Below are 23,068 nucleotides of genomic sequence, written 5' to 3'. Positions count from 1 at the left end.
CCGCATGACTGATGGGATTCTTGGTATGGACCAGTCGATCAAGGGCATGTTAGCCCAAGAAGGAAGAATCTACTCCGTATCAGAGCCCTACTCCCATTTCCCTTGTCTGTACGCTCGACTACGAGAACACCTTGTGACGGATGGAGAGAGCCTCGGATCTGGCGGGGTACATCATCCTCCATCGTGTTCAAGCGCGGTACGCATAGATGACTTGGACGGTACCGCGGCCCGAATCGGGAGCGGAGAAACCGGCTGAATCTTCGATCCTAAACCGGCGAATTCCTTGATCGTGGCAGGTTCTCCGCACCGCTGAAATCATCCTTTGCTCCACATGGAGAATCATTAACAAAAGCTCCAGCCATTGTTGAGAAATTGGCGTGGATGTAACGCTACCTGGTGCGATGTATTCGATGCGGGGTACATGCAGTGGCGGTGATGCGCATGTCTCACCTGCCACTCGTGTTGATTGGCCGTGGGACGGACCCCCGGGCGGTGGCCTGACAATCCAAGACATGGAATAGATGCCATGTCTTAGGTCAAAGGCCTCCCAGATGTACTCCGTCGCTACATCATCGGTACTATATGTGGTCTGACCAGCAGACCTATATGAAGACCGCCAATTCCTTCCCTTGTCGGGTGGGAAACAGATAATCCAAGCTTCTATTGCAAAACAAAAAGCGAAATACCAACCATGAAGGCTTCCCTGATCACATTTGGTGCCCTCCTCGGCCTGGTCTCGGCCCAGAATGCCGTCGTGCACAACCACTGTGCCACCTCTGTGTATGTGCAGTCGTTCCCTTACGATGGCAGTGCCCCCGGCCCTCTCACAACCATTCCCAAGGGGGGGACTTTCTCCGAGAAATTTAGAGCATCTGGCTCGGTACGTTACTCCGTCCTATTCGGTCTGCGCAATACTCCATATAGCAAGGGAAACTGACTGGAGATGGAATGTGCAGACCGTCAAGATCGCCAAGACAAAGACGCTGGATAAGCCACTCTTCTTTGGCTATTCGTTCTCGTCCAACCCGGACTACGCGTACTGTGAGTGCACCCAATCTATCTGTCAGCTAGGAATCTTTTATTAACCGTATCCTTCTTCAAGATGAACTTAGCACGGAATGGGGCAACCCCTTCGCAGCGAATCCCAACTCGCTCAGTCCCGGGGACGGCTGTGAGGTCTTTGACTGTGCGGCCAATGATGCCGCCTGCTACAGTACCCCAGCTCATAAGAAGGTCTATGGGTGCCCCCAGCCAGTTACCCTGACGGCGGACCTGTGTCAGTAACTATATCGCCTACACTCTGTAATGTGGTGGGGTTATGGGGATATCTTTCGTTTTCTTGTCCTTATTTCAACCTGTCGCAGCCCGTCTCAAGGATAACTATGTGTGAGAATGAGACAGGCATTTGTCGTGACACTAGTTTATGTGGGAGGCTATAAATAATCATAATGAAAGAAATATATAACACACAACCACAACACTAGTAGCACCCTATACTCTAGTGGCAATTGGGATCAGGGCTCGCACCACTTCTCCGCTCCCCCGGTTGGCTAGGTCGCCCGAACGAAGAGAGACGTCGCGTCGGTCGGAACACCCAAAAGGAAAGTACGCCTATAAACAAAACGGAACGGAAAATAGATGAAAACGAGGGAGAGAGAGGGAGAGAGAGCTGACCACGCTAATGAACAGATTCTTTTTTCCGCTACCTTTCTTTCCTTTGCTAGATTTAGATCCATGTGCGGTGTTTTTGAGAAAACCCAGAAGTACCAAGGATCGTAGCCTACAGATGGCCAGGCAGTCCTCCCCACATGATTTGCAAAAATCCACTATAGGTTTCTAAACAGTTCCACTAAATTGTCGCGCACATTGTGTAATATTACGTAGCAAAGTATTGTACCATACAAGCCTCATTCTACGGTGTTCTTTCATTGAATGTGGCCCGCTCAATGATGGATCTGCGCTAAGGCCATGGCGGTGGGGCCAGAAAAGAGTTATCATGTATGCACCTATATACACAGGATAATGTCTGCCGGGTGGGGCTTTCCTACTTGGGATGCCGCCGCTTTTATGAGGGCGCTCAGGCTTGGGATCACTGAGTAGACTTCAGCATAGGCATGGCCTCAGTGATCACGCTCAGTTCAGTCACGTGACTGATGATTAAGGCTCAGTGCGTGCTCAGTGCGTAATTAGTCACCGCTCGGCCATAACTACTCAGACCGCTCAGGCATGCTCAGTGAGGACACAGTGCGTGTGTACTGAGGCTCAGTGAGTGCTCACTGATCCCTTAGTACTGGTCAGTGACTAATTAGTGAGTGCTATGATTCGCTCAGCTCACTATAGGTTATACTATAATTAGAGGGCCCCACAGAGCCGTTTATTTTGTGATGGTTAGTCTAAAGATATTACTTGAGCTGTCTTCATTTTTCTGGACCCCATCTCATCAAAAAACTGCGTCATATCGATCCTGCACGAAAAAAAGTGGGGAGTCTTGTTCATTTCAAGGTGGAACATCCTTTCCTTTTATCATAAACAGCGCTGCTCGAGCTCATAATCTTAGATATATAAAGGAAGTCACGCTGCCACCTTAGTATGAAATCATTCCTATGTATCTCCTACCCAATCGCTCAATTTGAGTAAGCTAAGACACTGTGAGTGGGAACTTAGAGTCGAAGAAATGCTGATATTCTCCTAGATTTATGGCAGACCTAAGGAATGGATTTGAACATTATAAAACTGCTCCCTATTGCTTGCCTTTAAGTAGGCCTCGCCCTCACCCGCGGGTGGAGGGTCAAAAACCCACCCGCGGGTGACCCTCGGAGGGTCCAGGGTCCAAAGTGCCTCACCCTCCGCGGGTGGAGGGTTCAATATTGCTCACCCCCGGCGGGTGGAGGGTGCCAAGGAGGGTAAGGCGGGTGCACAAGCAGGACAAACATACAAAAATACTCTGTTGCATAATTTATGAATATTTCAGCTGAAATTTTGGGTATTTCTCATACAATTTGTGCTCTCATCGGGACGGATGTAGATTATTTTTTTCGGCCGAAAAAACCCAAGGAAGCGTAGATTACTATTCAATTCTCATTTTATTCAATTTTGAAATCTATTTTTCGATCTCAAACCCATCTGGCTGTCTAGGTCTCTTCCGTGCTCGCGCTGGAAGACGGGGAAACCCATTATGCTCAGGATTATCATCATTATATGACTCAATGTCCCTACAAATTTCCTCCGAAGCCTCCTCTAAATGTACACTTCTCGACCGTTTCCTTCTTGACTGGGTAGCCTGCTCCTGCTGGGTGGCCTGTGTAGCCGCTAGCTCATCCTCGTTCTCATCCTCACTAATTGGATCAAAGCTAACTGTTGGCCCTCTCTCCTCAGTCGATGTATCCTTTTCCTATCGTGACTGGAACTCTTGAAGAAGAAACTGCTCAGCCTCCTGGCTCTCAAACAGAGATGTATACCTGTACATTATGAGATCCTGTACTGTGCTAGGCTTTAATGAGCCACGGCGGTAATGACATATGTCTCGCGCACAATTAAACAGTCGTTCAACGCCTGCGCCTATTGCTGGAATTGAAAGAACATCTCTGGCAACACTTGCAAGAACTGGAAATTCATCTTGATGTGCCTTCTAAAATAGACGAGGCGAGGTTTTAACGGTTCCTTTTAGGATAAATTAGTTACTATAGGTAGTTGATAAACCTGAGAATAAGTTGAAACATACCACTTTGAAGATATCGGGTAAGCTCATCAAGTGAGGCAGATGAGTTTATTGACTATTGAGAGTCGAAGCATCCGAACTCTTCCTCAATAGCCGAAAGATCACCAGGTCTAGCATCATTTACTGCCTTATCTTGATTGTTGCTGGAATCTAAGCGCTCTTTGTATGGTGCCATGTATGCTTCAAGACTCTCGCGGTATTTGGTTTTCTAGTCTTGATCCTGCCACTCTCTTGTGGTAAAGAACTGAAGTTTGTGTTGAGGAGCGAGATTAGTTGCAATGGCGTAGGTATCTCTAGCTTCAGCGTCTGTGTCTCCATAGTACCGTGAGAGCTTCCTTTTTGCTGCATTAAGGGCATAGAGCATCAGTTTTTTCCAAGACTTTTTTTTCCGCATAAGACGATCGATTGCCTTCATAACTGGTTGTAAATACCAAAAACTATATAGATACGAATATCTTTTGACTGTGAAAGGAGAGTCGTCCACCTGAAGAAAGGTTGAGTAATATCAAGAAGATAGTCAATCTGTCGCCATTCCTCTCGACTCAGAGCAAGTGTTGACATATTGTATGAATCACAGAACTCATCTAACTCTTTTTGTAGCCGTTTTGCACGTCAGAGCATCAGAAATGTTGAATTCTAGCGATGTCGGACATCCTGGGTTGGGTATAAGATAGTACTGTTTGATTGTATTCGACAGAAATGATTGCGACGCTGTGGACTTGCGTTGATATAGATAGCAAGGTTGCGGACCTATATTAGTAGTTAGTATCTTCTTAGAAAGTAATCACAAAGCTTCATACCTTATTTAGAGTATAGATAATTTCCTTTCTCTGTTGTCTTGCCCCAATCTGGTTTGGTAGACGCTCATCAGACCAAATAGTCTCAACTAACTTATTCACTGGCTATTCAAGCATGCATCGACATAGAATAGTGGTTCTGTGCTCTTCTCTAGTCTCTGGACTCCCTTTAGCTCCTGCTCGCGACTTAGAACAGGAGCTACTCTTTTTCCGATTCAGAGGTTTCGGTTGCAGTGGTAAATTCCGATTAGCTTGTCGATTCTAGAACTGCGGGCTCTCCTTTCCTGTTGCTCTTCTTCACTAGAACGGTGTGGTTTCGGTGTGTTCTCTTAGTCTTCACAGTATTCACGCGCTTCTCCTGTTCCTCAGGGCGTCTCGCGGGTTTCAAAGGACAAGAAGCGATCCGACAGTTAGGTCTGCCACATCGCAGGCATAATCCCTCCTCTCTCCGCTTATTTATCACTTCCTGGTTTACCCATCTTGCACGTTTTCCCGTAAGGTGCTCGTCCTGGGGCTGCTTCGATCTCGATTCATAGGCAATTCGGTTGATTCTCACTGCACTAGTGGGGGTCCAATCCATTGGCTCATAAGTCTCTTCAGCAACTGGCGACTGGTGTGTGCGCTTCGAGGCCCTTACAGAGTAGAATCCTGCGAGATCCGCGCTGATCTGGTGGAGGGTGTCTAACATTCCTTGAAATGTGGTGGGAATACCGCGATTGATGAGCGCCATAAGCAGGGTATGTTTCTTCGCATTGTCAGGCGATTGTAGTGCACCAGCATCGGCTAATTCGCGTTCGAAACTAGGTAAGAACTTTTCAAACGACTGGTTCTTTTTCTGCTTGAGTGTGTACAATCGTTGAATCGCCCTCGCTTCCACGTTCGGATCGCCATAGATTCGGTTAAGATACGTGAGCAAATCTTCTGGGGTCCCGTTTGTTCGTCGTTCTCTCATGAAGGTGGTCGTGTTCTTTAGTGCCATTTTTTCTAATCGTGAATAGATATAGGCACATTGATCCAATGGGGAGGTAAAACATATACCATCCACCCGCAGTTTATTTTCCATCTGCATCTGCCATGCAGGCCATTCGCTGGTTGATCCTCCGAACATTGGTTGGTTCGGTAGGGTCGCTCTTGGTCGACTAGCAACGACCGGTTCGCTATTTCTGCTAGTTTTGCTATTTCCGTCGTTTTCGATGTGAGGACTGGCGGTGTTGGTCGTCTCAGGTTCGGTTCGTGGGTGTTCCGACATCGATTCGCTGGGCGTACGCGCTTGAGCTTGTAGCGCCTCTTCTATCTGACTGAAACGTTGGTTAACGCTAGCCATCATCGCTGACATCATGGCTTCGACGTTTGCAATGGGATCGTTCGCTGGTTGAGCCACAGGGGCTCCGCTCGATTGTTCGTTCGACATCATTTCGGTGTCGTCTCGCTGTCGCGTTGCTATTATTCGCTGGTACTCTATGGGGAAGAGGAAGCTTCAGATATGTGAAGGGCTACGGCCGAATTGATTCAATTGAGCGGTGCCAACATGCTGTTTATCTGAAGCTTAGAGAAGTTTAGAAATAGGGGGTGGCCAGCGGTGACTAAATATCCTGGGGAGTTGATAGATCACATCGCACAGGCCAAGCCTGTGCAATAGATCGGGACCTGGCCCGTTACACATAAATTTTCAACTGAGAGAGCCATATGATCCATCGCATAAGATCGACGAATCTAGAACCGAGTCATTAGGCCGAATGACCGCAATAAAGGTTTGCGCAATTCAACGTACATAATGAACGAATTATTCAGTAGTTCCTAATCCTCCACCGCGCAGAGATTGCGATAGATCATGCATATTGATTTTGGCGACTACAGCAACGGTTATCGCCACATCACTTAATGAGCGAGACTATTCGACAAATTACCCAGTGACCGGTCGTCAAATTGCTGTCCACTTCTGGGTTATTAAGAAGTTTGTAATTAATAAAAGAGGGTGGGCGCTGGTCCTGCCAAAAAGCAGTGGCTGAGGCTCATAGTAAAGTGATGGATGAGCAACGTCATGAGTAGCTTGCAAGTAAGCGAGGTATGTATCGTGAGTCTTAGGTGCTGTTTGCTTCCGAGCCAGCGCCCGGATCGGGCTTTTGGGCAACCGGGTACGGGGAAAGTGACAGCTTGCCAAATCCGCGAGGCATACTGTACAAAGTGTGTCGAAATTAGTTTCACACTTTATTGATCCTCCCGAAATCTGTTTTGAAAAACACTACATAGTGCTTTAAACTGTGTGGGTACATAGTCCAACAAAAGCAGGGTACGTAGCGAATACCGAATGATGCTATTCCTCCGCAGACCTGTTAACAAAATCTAACTGCCTTACAGTAACTGAACCTGGTACACTCGATGGATGGATGGATGGATGATTTCATTTATCCTGACCCCTCGCTTTTAGTTGAGACCCTGGATTAAGGTACAAGTGTGATGATCATTCCCTAACTATGCTAGTAGGCGCAGCTATTTGTAGTCACAGTAGCTGCCTTCTGCCTAGAGTGGTGGTGGCAGCCTATTAGGCTGCCACTACAATATCTATACATCACGTAATCTGGGATCCAACTCTTTTGGCGATATGTAGGCTACCACTACTGTGTAAATACACTGGTGACGCGCGCTGTCGCACGCTGTGGCCCTGAAACGATGAAAACGAAGGGCAGGGACGAGAAAGGCAAAGGAAAAAGGGACGTTGTATTGCTTTACTGATACCTCTCAATGCAAATGAGCGTTGACCAATCAGAAGGTAAACGGACTGACTAATAGCCGCAACACCTTCGAAAACAGAAAGATCCGAAATTTGCCAATTAGCCATTGTAGTTCGATTGTGCAAGTATATTGGCATATGATGTTTTTCGTTGCCTTCGAGAACGCCTCTCTGGAGGCGGGGCGGTAGCCCGTGGCGAGGGCTCGTTCTCGTCGGCGGTTTCTGGCCATGTCATTTGTGTGGTCTCCTCATCCTCATTATCAAGGGCGACTATTTCAGGGGAATGTAGTTGCGGATGGGTGAAAGGAGGTGGTTCAGTCCGCAAACTTGCGGCCGATTGAGTTGGGGTCTGAGGGCCGGCCCTTTGGGACCAACAGTCAACACGCTTTCCGCGTACCAGTCGAGGAAGGGGTAGCGGGCAAGTGATGAGTTGGTGTTGGGAGGAAATGTATATCATCCGTGACGATAGCTAGTTGGCGATGTTCTTTTGTGAGGCCGAAAATACGACCTGTCAAGGAAACATAGGAATTTATGTTCAGTGATGGAAAGTTCGCCCATCGTTGACCGTTTTTGAAGTACGCGGTGACCGCGAAGGTGTGATAGGTTCGAGCGGAACTGTTATAAACAGTAGTCTGGAGTCGGTTGTGAAGAAGAGTCGGCCCGCCGTTTAGTTGACCACCGCGCTCAAGAACGACACCAAGAAACGTTACTGTAGGTTGGGCAGCTTCGGTATCGGGACTTGACCTTTCAATATGGGCTACTGGAGTTGCGATAAAGCAAGCGCAAGATACGCATTTCGGAGCAACGAACCCACATCCGATCTACAAGCCATCGGAGCATGTGCCGTTGAGGATAAATCAAACATAGTCAAAGGAGGTACCTCAATCTTTGGATCGAGTAAGCGGCCGCAATATTTCTCTTTTTTCCACGTGTTACTGTAACAATCTAGGTTTCTTGATTCTAGCGGAATCCCCTTCCGTGATACCTATGGCCTTGAGGAAGGGACTACTGCCCGCAATATCGCGTTGATAAAAGATTTCATCCACTGGTACACGATCTCCACGAGAAGACGTATACGCGCCGATGGAAAGCCCACAGAAGCAACCGTTTTGGCGTGCGCAAAGAGGCTTTTTATGGCACTTGAGGTAGTCACACGCAACAAGGTACAGTAGCATTCGGTTCTAGATCTCGTAAAGAGGTTTTCAGGGTTAGTATAGGCAATTTTTTGGCTGACGGTGATGAATTACAATAACTTTACCACAGTGGATTAAGGAATGTCTGTACAAGAGGCCTTCGGGATCATAATCCATCGAGAGAGGAGCCCGCTGGTTCAATCCTGTGATACAGTACGTGATGGTATTTTGCTTATTGTTATTGGTTCAATGGCTCCGGCGCGATAAACGGCAATAATCAATCCCAACTCAAGGTTCAGAATAGAGTTGATACCTGAAGAATCCCGATACGTATTGCACTGGGAAGGTGTGACCAGATATTCTAAAGCATAATCCAGCCACCTTGCGCACTGCGAAGAGATCAAGCCGGTGAGTAGCTGTCGATTGCGCCCCAGGCTCGAGGTTGGCCGTGGCGTTGTCTTGTCAGTGAAACTGAATCGACGCCTTTTCTTCTCGCCATTCGTGATCTAGGGAGATAACCACACACCTCCTCTGGAGCCGCAGCCGTAGCTGCAGCACACGTAACCCTCCCACTCCGACCTCGCCCGAGACTTCCAGTTCCTCGGTCGTTCAGCCTCGTACTATAACGGACCTGGAGAGAACCCTTCGTCCACCCTGGGAAATGCTTCACGATCCGGCTCCATGGGAGACATCTCATTTCTTTAAATTCAACCAAGAGTTCGTCCTCATCAGGCACGAAACGAATCATACTTTTTTAAATTCATTATTCTTACATACTACCGTTGTTCGTACGCGATTTCATCTGGCGACTACCGGACGCTTTACAGTAGATTACCATGACTAGGACAATTTCGAAGAACGAAGCATGCATTCGACGTTATATTTGAGGTTTTAAGGAGAAAAGCTGATCTACACGAGGACGGCGCCTAATTTTACTCACCCTAAAGTGGAATTTGAGGTGTGCTATGGCTTCGTTGTACACCATTTTGATCCCTTCGTAGAAGGGTTTAACAAAGTACAGAGTTACATTGTGCATGGGTGTTCTGGGCCATTCAATCTAGCCCACTTGTGGCTGCGGTATGTGAGAACCTAAGAAGCTCGCTCAGGTTCCTGGAATTCACCAAGTGGAGCTGATGGGATCAAAAATGATCTATCTAGGAACAGAAGCCATAGTCCTACAATTTAGCTCTCGCACTAAGCTACCTTCTTGCCGGGAGTTTCTCATTCACGGTATTATTTAACCTCGTGATAAACGGGATAAAGTATACGGGAGCGATGAAGTTATAGCTAACTTATAGGGTCTGGATCATGTAATCCACAAAGAACAAAAAGTGAACCAATATACCGCGTCGAGCTATGTTCTTCAAATATAGGCTGGTCCGCATCATCAACAGGATGGCCCGAACATACGAGGTGAGCCGGTGTATCTCTGACCGACAAGCAGGCCATTGTTCAGGATGTATTCGGCGCCTTCCGCGGAGTCGAACCAGATACCCAGCGATGCAAACTTTCCTAACACCTTGTCCCTTTTCTTGAGCCACGCCACTTCTTCGACCCGGAAACCCTGTGCAACTAGATCATTTTCTTCCATTATTTTCTCAATAGCCTGTGCATTTGCGTTTTCCAGATCAAAGTCCTCAGTCGGGGTGCGGTGAACAACCACTCCAAAGCGTGGTTTCACCAGTTTCGTGTTGTTCCCAAGTTCGTTCAACCACTCGGTGTTGCTGCGGGCCGCGTCGGCCGACGCTTGGTTTTTAAACCGGATCACATATCCGGTCTTAGTGGTGCCAATCCCGGCAACCTCAGCATCTTGCGTGGGGGGCGCGTTCAATAGCGCCGTGCGGATGTGGGAGTTAACCGACTCGGTGGAGAGGTATCGACCGAAGGTGTTCCCTTCGCTATCGTCGTTATCACGTGGGTCCACAAACGATCACTAGGTGCTAATCTGGACGCAGTTTTAGTCTTTGTCGGGGCGTTGGTGGTTTAGCTGGGGGTCTAGGTTGCTGCCGGCAGCTGCAACCGCGGCCCATGATCTGGTCGGGGGTGCCGGTGGGGCGGCGTCGATTTATGCTCGTAGAGCTCTGACTTCTTCGTGGAGCTTCTCATTCTGTTCCTGAAGGACATTCTGGTCATGATTGACCTCCTGTATCTCGGCTTTGGTGGATTCGATGAGTGTAGTGGGTGGATGATTTCCTTCGGACTGTCGATGAGCTTCCACACCTCCCTGGTGGTGACCCGGCCCGTCCCCTCTTGAGGGCGTAAAGCTCTCGCCACTTCGCATCACGTCCCGATAGAGCTTCATAAGGGTACTTCCAATAACATGAAAGGAGCTGATCAGATTAGGTCCCGCGTTCCCGAAATAGATGCGAACGGTTTCTCCGACGCGAGCTTTGAGTGGCTTGTCCGTCGTCGATGCGCCTTCACGTGCATTGAACGCGATTAAGGTCTGGTTCTTCACGTAGTGCTTTCGGGTACGAAAATTCCACCTGAGATGACGGCTTCCCATCCTCTCCTACGTCGGGCGGTTCATGGTAGAATTCACTCTGCATCACGTAGTACTCGTGGTCTGCTTGTGGAAAGTCCCCCCATTGGCCGGCTGTACATACATGAGGCCATACATTCCGTTGGCAATATGTACGGGCACTGGGGCTGCAGCGCAGTGATATATGTAGAGCCCGGGACATAGAAGTCGGAACCTTCCGACTTTTGTCTGGCCTTCCTCTGCGGTTGTCAGCGCAGAACCCCCACCAGGCGCTAAAAAGGCATGACAGTCGATATTGTGCGGATTCCCCGTCTCATCGTAGTTTGTCAACGTTATCTCCGTAACATCTCCCTCTCTAGCACGGATAAACGACCCTGGGACCGAGCCATTGAAATTACATTTCTCATATTGATACTGGTTCGTCAATTTTTCCACCTTCGTGGATGTCGTCAGCGGCACTTGAAGTAGTACCGGGTAGTCTCTGGTGAGAGGAGGAGGAAAATTAGGCGCGTTCGTGAAGGCGGCCTTTTCTTTTGGGAAGCCGAGACGCGTCAATAAACTCATCACGCAGGCTGGCAGGATCGGGAGACGACTCCATTTCTTTCGTGGATTCAGGATTCAAGGTTGGATCCAGGCCTCTGGCTTTCGGTACCTCCGAAATCCAGCAAAGTTGAACCCTGAAGATGTGCATACATAATGATGCCACCCGAAAGAGGGGCTGCAAGGTCAAAGATCTGACCAAGTCTAGGAATACCCCTCTGTGGCCGACTGATCCGCTCGGTCTGTGTCGAGAAGGGCTTTGTACCCCACGTTTGAGAGGTTACGACCGACCGTCGGAGACATTTTGGAAGCCAGCGTGAAGCATGTCCTCTCCTAGTATGTGGAGTTTGGTATCGCCAATCTGCGACGTATATTAATTGTCATGTTGGGAACGCCTGCAGAAAGTTGGAAACCATCAGCCCGCGAAGCTAGGCGACGTGTCGAGCTTTTATGGAGATGATGTATGATCTAAGGGTACGGTCACGAGGAGGCGAAATTGCCGCATCATGGACCATTCGCGCACAAGAGTTTGCAAAGCCTTGAAACGGGAAGGTTCATTCATTACCTTTTACTGAAATAATTGAGAATTCACGTAGAGTGCGTTTCGGGAGGCGTCGGGAGGGGAAAAGTAGGCTGGAATCTGCTGAAGTGCATGGCTCGCGTTACTCATCGCCTTCCACTCGGTTGGGTATGCGAAATTATCGCATCGTGGAAAGGTTCATGTGCAAACCTGAAATAATTATGACTTCACGTAGAATGCGTTTTCGGGGGGGGGGGGGGGGGGGGGGAGAATGAAGGACAGTGTACATTAACTCCAATGATCTACGGAAGCACGAGACACGTACATATGTATCGTCTTCTGTTCGGTACCAAGGGGTTAGTCCACCGGGGAAAGAGGCGGAGATCAAAGGCAAAAAGCCATCGCAATTCTTAGTCGAGTGAGCCACTCGACTAAGAATTGGTAGCCATATTTCCAGAATCTGTAAACAATTTCTCTCCTCGAGGCAATTCTTTGTTGATATAGGCACATTGGAGCATGGGGTGCTTTCTGACGTCGACTTGGTAGAAATTGACGGTTGTGAACTCGATGCTTAGCATCTCGATCTCTGAGGCGATCGCCTTGCTCTTATCGTGTAATGGGAAAAGATGGCGACCACGGCGGCCTCTGTCGAATGTCTGGCTCTCCGCTCATACTCCTCGTCCCTGGAGGACACTAGGTTAAACCTTATATTTACTTGTCAGAGAAGGGCAATAAACACACGTCACGAGCTCAGCGACGAAACTATTCGCCATGTCGATAGGTGTGAAAGTGCAAGCACGGTTGGGATTTGGGAGATGTTGCGGTTGAATGATGTGCGATGAGTTCCAGGAGACGCTAGCTGTGCGAGGGGTTCGCGACAGGTGAGCAAGCTGTGGGCACCGAAGGCGACAGTTTTTGAGGTACTGCGTTTAGCCTCCTTCAGCGACCAATTAAATTGTTAAATTGTTACCATCCTAATCCTTCGAAAATACTGCATTTCAAAACTCAACTGGCCGAATCAACTAGTGTTGGTTGAGCCACGGCTAACCCTGAATGAGATGGTGGCAGCTCGAGTGGTCTATGCGAGTGGCTAACCTTTCGTCCAGACGGAATGATAGAGTAACCTACTGGATACTTTGTGGCGAAGCTAACAGTGGAAGTCATGACGTCATCACAGTTCCAGACGCAGATTACTCGCCGTTGACACTCCCCTGCCTTGAGGCGCCAGCTTAATTTAACCAGTCATCACCTCAGGGTTACGCAGAACAATCCTTCGCGAAACAAAATAATTGCGGCAAAAAGCCTCGGAAACCATTCTGTTCCCAGATGTATGCCCTGTGATTGCTACCGCACAGGTCGCACCACGCGTTGTCATGTCATCCTCGCATATCATTCTCAATGCTGACCGTCTGTCGCCTAATCGCCTTGATGCCTGATGCCTGGATCGTGGGCAGCGGGATCTCCTCGCTCGCCTCCGCCGTGAGTTTGCTCCAAGAAATCCATGTGCGGCCGGAGCGCATTCATATCCTTGAATCACAGGGTACGGCAGGTGCTGAAACTGCTGAAACAGCCAGTGCTTGTGATCAAGTGAATGGGTATCATTACCGTGCAGGAGGGATACCATTGTTTAGCGGTGTCTGTATGGAGGATCTACTTTGAGGGATCCCTTCAACAGCGCGTTCTCATAAGACGGTCCTAGACGACTTAAAGGAATACTATGAAAACAATGTCCCCAAAGAAGTCCCACGTACGAGATTTCTAACCCGGGAGCTGTATGGGTTGGGACGAATCAGCGCGAATCGAGCCAGGCTAGGTCTACGAGATCGCGTCAGCGTGTTCATGCTGACCTCCAGGTCTGAAGAGTCACTGGCGCGATAACGTATCAGCGACTGCTTTCGCGAGAGATTCTTTTTAAGACCTCTTATTGGCTTACGATGGCTTCGACGTGCGCTGCCTGGGTTAATCTTCCCTAGGACGCTATGCTAACGTCCTTGGTAGATTCGGCTTCCAACCTTGGCACGGCGCTGCCGAATTTCGCCACCATCTAATCCGCTTCATGCATGACACATTCACCATCTGAACTATTCCCATCCTCTCGAGAACGGGCGGTATAACCGCCATGAGGCCATCATCGCCCCGATCGCCCATTTCCTGCGGCTTAAGGGTGTCGACTTTCGCTTCCACACCACTGCCACCGATATTATTACTGAGCCTGCAAACGACCACACACGTGTAACTGCCATCCGTGTGAAAGAAAGGAAGACAGAAACGACGATCACCCTTTGGCTTAACGACTTCGTCATCGTATCATTAGGGCAGAGCAAACCCCCAACACCATCGCTAACGAACCAGCCGATCGATAGGTATCCCAAACCCAATCCCAATCCCATTCCATTCCATTCCAAAGACCCCATCCATCCATCCATCCGTCCGTCCACTTAGAATTTCTATATATACATACATACATAGGTAACATAACATACATAAATAAAAGGAACCTTTAAGTACAACCGTAAATCATTACTTACATATATCAATCAATCAACTCATGAAAGCAACCCCCTACATCTTGAAACTCCATATCCCGATCCTCTATATGCGCATCTTCCAAGATAGCTCCAGCGCAAGACACCTCCTCAGGCCGAGACCCGTAGGACAGCACCAGGGAATCCGTTTCATCGCTTCGGACATTCGAGCCGCGGCGGCGAGCGGTGGATGTGGAGGTTAGGCCCGGGAGTAATAGTACGCCCGGGCGAGGGGGGTTCTGGGTCGAGATCTGTGGTGGGTGTTGGGGCTTACTTTGCATAGCGGTGTTTGGGTCCTGGGAGGACAGGGTTCTTGGGTGGTTGGGATGTCGGATGAGGTCTGCGGTGGCTCTCATCTCTGGAAGGTGGTTTTCGTTTAAGTGCGGAGGTTGGGTGTCGAGGCTGGTGGAGGGCTTGGGATCGAGAAGGCCGCCGATATCGAAGACGGAGACTCTGCGGGCGGAATGTGTTGCTCTGGTTATCACATCGCTGGATCTTTTGCGCGGCGATTTCTTTGTTTCGATGGATTCGTGTGGATTGACGTTGACCTCTAAGCTTCCCGTGGAGATGTCGTCTGTCCCCGTCGAGTTACGGTTATTGTTGAAGGACCAGTTCGAGGCCAGCTTGCCTACTCCGGCGGTGAAGGTATGCGGATATGGAGGGGTGGGAGGGGCCGGACGGGATAATGGCTCGTCATTGGAACAGAGTTTGGGATCGAGACGCATGCCCAGTTCACCGGCGAGAGCTGAGTCGCTTCCCCACTGATGATGGGTGATGGCGTTGTGCTGGTTGAATGTGTATTCTACGCTTTCGCTGACGGACGCGGACCCCAGTGCCTTTTGGAACTTGGGCTTCTTCACGCCTTTATCGCGTACAAATGAGTTGATGACCAGAGCGTTTGAGACGGCTGTGGCGATGAGAATTTCCAGCGATGCAAGAAGCGATCGATACGGCTGAGCGCCGCTGTGGAAGATAACCATTGGAACTCGGTAGCAGGTGAATCCGACCGGGACGAGTGACAGTGCAAAAAGAGCCACGAGCGAGGCCTTCCGTTGCACGGACATGTGCGTCATTAGGATGATCGGAATCGGGAAGGCGACTAGAAGCATGTCTGTGACGACGTCGCATGTGCCCATGGTGATCAAGTTCGCGTAGCCTGACCGGCATTGTGCACCTGGGTCAGGAACGACTTGCCAGTAATGATCGAAGGGCTGGCATTCGGCCAGAGTGGCAATGACCACTGCGATTAATGTCGAAGCAAGGAAGAAGTAGAGAAACTGTAAGAACTTCTCCAGGGAGCGTCTCCAGAACATTCCAGTAAGTCGTTTGAGGAAAAGCGCCACAGTGAGATTGACGGTCCAGATGCTATCCATAATCAGCGACTGATTCGATCCAAGGAAGCAGAAAATCATGGAAGCCTTACAAAATCGCGTAGAAGATCCGAGAAGCAAGAACAAATTTACTACCGATCTCTCTTTGCCGAATATCCTCTGCCGTCAAGCCAGTCGTTTTCACATTGTTCGTGCCGTATATCAAAACGACATGGACGAACGCCATGCGTATCATCAGCGGAATCACACTGGCCATCATCACCTTGTCCTCGGGGAAGAAACGTCCGATCCGAATATAGCGACCGCATAGTCGAGTCAAAATAATAGTCAGGGAAAAGAGAGTTGCCCACCAGCTCACCAAGAGCGTCGGATTAGTCTTCTCTGTTGCCTTGAGATCTGGGGGATTAATTGGATAGATTCCACGGGCATCCAACTGTTCCAACATGATGTATTTGCGAACTCAAGGCCCGCTAAACCACCTCCGAAGAGTGGTCAGTAGTTCACCAAGTTGTAGAATATTCAGTTCGGAAGATGTATCTGAGGCCCTGGAGGAGATTGTGATCACGGATATGTGTATGTACCTCTCCGCTCTCACATCGTCCTTTTTCCCTGGTATTGTAGCGCTACCTCTTGTCCTGCACTACAGTGAACGAGCGCAGATAAGATGCACGCACTAGGAGCCGGGTCCAAAGTGTGGGAAGAAGCCGGGTCCAAAGTGTGGGGGGAGGAAATCACGGGGAAATGGAGGCGTTTTAAGCGACCATCTCTTTTGTACCCCAGAAAAAAAAAAGAGAGAGAAGAGTGGAGAGTGGAGATGATCAAGATGACCAGCGAGGTAATGTATGCAATAAAAACTAATAATATACGCCTGCACAGTAGTACTTATTAGTCCAGGTCAAAGTCTTGGGTTCCTTGGGAGAAGAAGCGTAAAACGGTTTACTCCGTACCAGGTAGACCTCGCCAAAACCCAACCCGTGGGTAGGTCGGTCCGGCCCAAAACCCGGCCCAGGTCAACCCATGGGTTGGTACCCCAACCCAGAACCCATTTCCTAGCCATTATTGCATAATTTTCCGAATTAGGTCGTGCCAACACGCGCTGATTCACCCGAATAAAATACCTAGTTACCCTTTTTTACAGCCGTTTTGGTCATCCCCTTTTTTCATGAGGCAGTTTTACCACTCCCTTTACGAAAGTTGGCTATATTAATATGTAAATCAAGAGAAGAATCATAGTAAAAGAGTATTAAGCTAAATTCATGTTGATAAAATGTCGTTGTTAGTGGGATTCTAGTGATGTTATGGGAAATAACCATTCAAGTGCCAGAACTATATTTCGACATTGCACAAGAGTATGTGCACTTTTGTGATCAAAGAATCGATCTTTCTTTATTTACTTATCCTTCCTCTAGCTGAGTTGAAGAATAGACCGATCAAATGATAAGGTCTTCTTGTGCTTATCAATTAAGATCTTTTCAGTTGAATTCAGCTCCTGGGCCGCGGATAGCCCTTATCCATAGCACAGTACCTTTAGTTTCCAAGCGCAAGAATCTTTGTACGTCTTTCATTCCTCCCTACCTTGACCTCTGGTGTGTAACAGTGCAACTCAATATGTCTCAATCTTCTGATCTTTTGGCCCATCATTATATGATGCTGACAGCATAGACAACCTTCCAAATCTCGTATCAGACGATGACACAGACTATATTCAATTTCGAACTCCCGTGCCACCTGCTCCTGTTCCTTCCTCGCTCCAACGTGTTGGTCCTGACCGAAAGAAGGCCTATGTTCTTTACTCCGAAATGACAAAAAACGAATTCGTCAATTGGTGACTGAGGACCGAATTTGAACAAAAGAAAAGAGTACGATGGGAGACAAAACGTTCATCAAGTATATGGGAGAACTTCGAGCAAGTCGCGCAGACCCTTGATGGCAAAGCAAGAATTATGTGTAAAAGATATGGCAAGATCCTTGATCAACCACATAATAATGAGCATGGCACATCAACTATGGCTAAGCATCTCACAGGGGTAAACTGTCGCAATATCATTGCTTGTCATACTAAGCAGCAAGGTATTATTTCCATGATGCGAGACGCGGTAGGCACTCCGATTAGAATGATTCTTTGGTATCCCCTTGCTAATGTATATATTCGTTACTATGGGACAGCCTCACCGAGCTAGTACTACTTTAGTATTCTCTCTGCAGACCTGGGAGGAGAAGTTACTTTGCTTTACTGCAAGGTTTAAGCTTCCATTTTCAAACTATCGAGCATCCCGAGGTTCAAGAACTCTTTGATTTTGCACGATTTGCTCCTTCACAGCTTGAAATCCCCTCCGCAAAAGCTATTCGGCGTCGTTTTCAAGATATTATCAAGACACGACCAAAAAGATGCTTGAAAAACTCCCACCTGATACAAAGATCATAACTAACTAGTTAATATCATATAATATAATCAATCAAGGCTTCTACCCAACCACCTCCGCCGGCGTCACAACCCTCGGCGTATCAGTCTGATCCTCCTCCTTCCCATGGACCACCACCACCTCTACTGCCTCCTCACCAAATCCAATCCCATCAATCTCACCACCCGAACAATGGTCTCCCGCCCCTCAACCAATGGAAGAACAACCACCCCAGCCGCCGACCCAAAGAGCCACAGTATCCCCACAATAACCCACCCGGTGAAAAACCCCTTGCTGAACACATACCCGGACGCATACAGGGGGATGGGCCAGAGAATGAGGAAAACATGCACCATGACGATTGTCCATGTGCGGGAGTATAGAGCTGCGCGGTTCAGTTTGCGGGTTTCTTCGTCTTCTTCTTCTATTTTCTGAGTTCGGGCTGTTGAAGTTCTCGGGGAGGATGAGCCGGGGACGAGCTCGATGTCGTGGTCGATGTGTGCGGCTGCTGAAGCAACGTCCGTGTCGTCGACTTGGCGGATCGAGGCCATGGACTTGTAGTCGTAGTTTTGGGGTCCGAAGAGGTAGGTTAGTGTTGGGACGAAGATGAGCGGGCTGAAGAGGGCGGCGACATTGCCGGCTAGCATTGGGTAGCTGTGGTTTGTCATTGTTAGCAGATGCAAGATAAATATGTAAGGAAGGGAGAGAAGATGGGGAGGGGTTACTTTTCGCCGGTACTCGTGACAGTTACTACACCGGATTCCTTGTTCGCGGTAAGAAGCCAAGTGATCAGGGAAACTGCGAGACCAAGAACCGGGGAGGCAGCTGCAGCAATCCAGTTCTGTCCCTTCCAAAGCAATGCCATGGCGCCCGGGAACACGGCAGAGGAGATGATAACCCCCATGAGCAAGTAGAGATATCCCATCCGGATACCAGCGTAGGAAAGACCCGTCGCGAAGCCAGCCATGACAACAGCAAACACAACGCAGGACACATGGGAGATCCAGACGAGCTTCTTCCCCTTGGCAGCGGGCTCGACGTAGGCTTGGTAGATGTCATACGCGAAGATCGAAGAAACAGCGATCAGCTGTGCCGAAAAAGCGGACGTAACGGCCATGAAGATCATGAGCGTTGTGACCACGGCGCCGCCGTATCCTAGGAGCTTTACGGCTGCGAATGGTAATACGAGTCCCGCGGTGACGTCGTCTGGACTGAGGCGCTGGGAGCCCTCCAAGGCCAGGGCGGAGAGCCCCATTGTGCTGGCGCAGAGCCAGGGGATTGCAAACCAGCAGAGACCGCCGATGACATAGCCGGGGAACGCGTGGACGGGGTGGGCGGCGATTGCTAACTGAATGTAAGAATACCTAGTTTTGGACACTTCATCCTGAACTTTTGTCTTTTACATACCTTTGTTATAGTAACCATTGTCGAGGAAAACAGTCCTATATCACTACTCAGCCATGAACGCAACCTATCTGAGTCATAGGATACGCACCCAAAGTTACCGACAAGATTGATCACCCAGAAAATCCCACCCTGCCGAGACTGCATGGTAAGATAGCTTCCATGCGCATTCCCATCAACCGGATGCAGCTTCGCTGCGGCAACCAGCGCATCATACACCTTCCCGGGTGACCCCAATGTCGAATTGGTAGCGTAGGCGGAAAACGCAAAGATGAAGACAACGACAATGATAACCACCGTATGCATGTAATCCGTGATGAATGTAGCCTTGATACCGCCAAAAAGGGTGTACAGCACGACACCTATGGGGAGCAGGAGACAGGCTGCCGCTGTACGTACACCCGTCAGGGAAGTGAGAACGGCAGAGCCGCCAGTTAGCAACATGGAAGTCACTAGGACGTTCGTCATAAGGCAGAATACGATGAAGACGATGTGCACGGTCGTCCCGTAACGAGCGTGGATAGCCTCCAGGAAGGTATGCGCGTTCGGGGCTCTGCTTTTTAACCCAATTGCCAGGGTTGTAAACAGTATGATCTGGACGGTTGCGCCTATTCGCCAGAAATATCGTCAGCCACTGATAAACCAGATGTCCCGGGTTCAAGAATTGACCAACCCGACGCATAGAAGAACGGCCCTGAAACGCCATATTTATACGCCACCGCCGACGACTGGAGCAGCGTCGCCGCCCAAGTCCAGCTACTGACGACTGCAGCAGCGACCAGTCCAGACTTGACGGATCTTCCAGCCGTCGAGAACATCTCGGATGTTTGGACTTCATGCTGATACCTATGAAGCATTCAATCAATACAACCCAGACACCGGGTTAAACATCACCTTCACCAGCAAGAGATGCATACCTCTTAAGAGCCCAGGTTATAAAGATCATCACCAAGGCAAAAACCAACCCCAACCCAAGGATAATGCCATATCCAAATCCTTGGGGGAGAGGAGCAACAAACTTGGCCTCATCTGCCATAACGGAAGGCTCTCAAGCTCAGAGTGAAGTTAACCAGTCAACAAGCTTAACCAAGGCGGTGTCAGCGACAGGAAAGGCTAGTTAGGTACGCTCAGTAGTGATATAAAAGCAATCAGCTGTTGATAATTTGCGGTTCAAATCTGCGCACAGGTCCCAATCACCAATAAGGTTTTTGCAAGGGTTCTTAAAATGAAAAGGGTAGAGATGTGTGGGGATTCTTCCAGCGCTGCATTGTTGTTTCAGTGCGCTGGGACACGGAACAAGATCAAGGGGTATAGAGTGGTTCGAGAATGAGGTGGCGAAAGAAGTTGAGGTGAATGTGAGAATGTCAAGGAGCTCCCTATGTCACGTGATATCGATATCTGTCGCAACCCGTGATAGAGGATATATGGCTCAACCAATGGAATCATCAAAAGGGGTCTGAATTACTGTATAGCTCCTACCTGGCAATTTAACTATTGGGGCAAGTTGACTAATACAAATTATCGGCAGTTTAGATAGTCCATCTCCGAGCTCTGGATTCCGACAATAGTTATCTTCATTCGGCTGCCTCAGCGCCCGAACAACTTGTTTTCTCTTCTTCAGCTTACACAAGGATCAAGATCCAGGATTCTTCATTGGCAAAGGAGTTAAAATGGGTATCCCTCGACGTTTCGTAGAAGATATTCGGGGATGGGTCGAAAACGTGAAGAAGGCAATGCCAATTTATGAAGTAATTTAGAAAGACGGGCTTGGCGTTACGGCGTTGTGGCGTTGAAAAACACATCCAGCGAGTCGCGTCTCAGGCGATTGTGGGCGTTTTCCAAAAACACGGCTCTCGCCATCGCTGAGGCGGAGGCGGGGATTGAACCGACTGTCGTACGCCTTCGAGCACGCATCATCAAGAATTGGATCACCTGCCACACCCTACCGAAGGATCATGCCTTCTGGCCCTGTCGAGCGGCCGCTGCCATGCAGGAGGGGAGTTACCCGTCACCGTTCAAAGTACTAGCGAAATATGGACCACAATGTCTGTCCGACATGGAGGTCATTCGACCCTTCCCTCTAGACCCGTGGCAACGGTCTCTCGGGGAGTTGATCACCACCGTCGGATCCAATATGCACGAGTTGCACGAGGCCGGCCATGCCCGTCGCTGGTTGTTCACTAGGGTCAGCGTTCGCAATGGTCTGGTTGGAGCAGAGCTAGTTGTTCGCGTTAATCAAGTCGACATCGTCTCATCGAACCGGACGGTTGGCACTGATGACGCGCTCAACGCTCACTGCGCACAGTTGGGCGTAGTAGTAGAGGCTGTCTCGTATGTTGAGAAGATGCTCCCTCCTCGTATACAGATGTCGCCATAGAAAGTAGAGGTTACGATCGTTGTGAACAACCTTGCGGTCCTGCTTTCACTCGCCAAGCCACACCTTCAGGGTGGACAGGCTCTTATCACTCACATCACGGAGGCAATTAATCGGCTGTCGGCGAAGGGCGCCAAGGTCAACCTGCGGCCGCCAACGGAGGCTGATGGCGAGAATACAGCTCGAGCGCATACCCTCGCACGCGAAGCAACAGAAGAGAACAACCAAGTTAATCCCCCACCGTGGGCCCAAGTCCAGCTCCGGGCGTCGGCGTTGCGATGGGCTCGGGCCAATGCTAGGCAACACCGGAAGGACAACTTCCAACAGTCGACCACTAGCCAGTTTACACGCCAGCTGGATTCGGCTCTCCCAGGACCCCACACGAAGATGCTATATGATAGCTTGGATCAGGAGAAAGCATCGATACTAGCTCAACTCCGCACGGGACATACCAGACTCAATGGATATCTCCATCGGATCGGCTGAAGTGATAGCGATTTGTGCGCGTGTGGCGTGGAGCGCAAGAAGGTCCAGCGTTTCCTGTTTCGATGCACACGATGGAACGAACAGCGTCGCGCGCTGATTGAAGCAGCGGGCACCCACTTTGGTAGCTTGTCGCAGTTGCTGGGCGGTAAACCGGAGAGTGTTGACGGGGCAGCTGAATCTAATCGGAGAGCATGGAAGCCTGACATCAAGATCGTCAGAGCGGTCATCGCGTACGCTATGGAGACGGGGCGGCTGGGCCCTGAATAGTGAAGAATAAATGACTGACGCACAGAAGGCGGCATGGTGGTGAGCCCATCAAATGTACATAGTCAACGGAGCAGCGCACACTAGCTAGGGGGCTGCATACGACGACCTAAGGTCGTGAAAAGCATTTTAGGTGCTGAACGTGGTAGAAATCTGCCGCAGACTCTAATTGCAGGACGCAGCAAAATAAATTAACCACTTCTCGCAGGCCCTCCATTTAAAAGTTAGGATAAGGAAAGATAGTGGAGCAGGGACTTCAAACTTTATTAAACGCGTACTAGGGACAAAATTCGATGATAGAGACCCCGTCCCGATGCGTGTCCCAAGGCAAGAATATTGTCTTTCACCGCCGAACAGTGGT

The 23,068-nt window shown here is 49.3% G+C and overlaps 5 protein-coding genes across 5 annotated transcripts; 2 read left to right on the top strand and 3 right to left on the bottom strand.

Annotated features, from left to right (window-relative positions):
- Positions 1–691: 691 nt before the first annotated feature.
- N7532_010234 (uncharacterized protein) lies at positions 692–1,314 on the top strand (the record flags this gene model as incomplete). Its single annotated transcript, XM_056622725.1, has 3 exons — positions 692–880; positions 957–1,041; positions 1,103–1,314. The coding sequence occupies 3 exons, from the start codon at positions 692–694 to the stop codon at positions 1,282–1,284; spliced, it is 456 nt and encodes a 151-aa protein (XP_056470141.1). The 3' UTR covers positions 1,285–1,314.
- Positions 1,315–4,762: 3,448 nt separating this feature from the next.
- Positions 4,763–5,929, bottom strand: N7532_010233 (uncharacterized protein; the record flags this gene model as incomplete). The annotated part of the gene is made up of 1 exon (XM_056622724.1): positions 4,763–5,929. The coding sequence occupies one exon, from the start codon at positions 5,927–5,929 to the stop codon at positions 4,763–4,765; it is 1,167 nt and encodes a 388-aa protein (XP_056470140.1).
- Positions 5,930–14,454: 8,525 nt separating this feature from the next.
- N7532_010232 (uncharacterized protein) lies at positions 14,455–16,222 on the bottom strand (the record flags this gene model as incomplete). Its single annotated transcript, XM_056622723.1, has 2 exons — positions 14,455–15,811; positions 15,870–16,222. The coding sequence occupies 2 exons, from the start codon at positions 16,220–16,222 to the stop codon at positions 14,455–14,457; spliced, it is 1,710 nt and encodes a 569-aa protein (XP_056470139.1).
- Positions 16,223–18,322: 2,100 nt separating this feature from the next.
- N7532_010231 (sodium:solute symporter family protein) lies at positions 18,323–20,619 on the bottom strand (the record flags this gene model as incomplete). The annotated part of the gene is made up of 6 exons (XM_056622722.1): positions 18,323–18,833; positions 18,905–19,523; positions 19,587–19,621; positions 19,675–20,191; positions 20,257–20,429; positions 20,501–20,619. 6 exons carry the CDS (start codon positions 20,617–20,619, stop codon positions 18,323–18,325), a joined length of 1,974 nt encoding a protein of 657 aa, XP_056470138.1.
- Positions 20,620–21,253: 634 nt separating this feature from the next.
- N7532_010230 (uncharacterized protein) lies at positions 21,254–22,443 on the top strand (the record flags this gene model as incomplete). Its single annotated transcript, XM_056622721.1, has 3 exons — positions 21,254–21,257; positions 21,341–21,897; positions 21,961–22,443. 3 exons carry the CDS (start codon positions 21,254–21,256, stop codon positions 22,441–22,443), a joined length of 1,044 nt encoding a protein of 347 aa, XP_056470137.1.
- Between the last annotated feature and the right edge of the window lie 625 nt (positions 22,444–23,068).

Source organism: Penicillium argentinense (assembly GCF_028826775.1).
Source record: "Penicillium argentinense strain IBT 30761 chromosome Unknown utg000010l_segment0_segment0, whole genome shotgun sequence".
Lineage (NCBI taxonomy): Eukaryota > Fungi > Ascomycota > Eurotiomycetes > Eurotiales > Aspergillaceae > Penicillium > Penicillium argentinense.
This window is presented reverse-complemented; position numbering and strand designations above follow the sequence as displayed.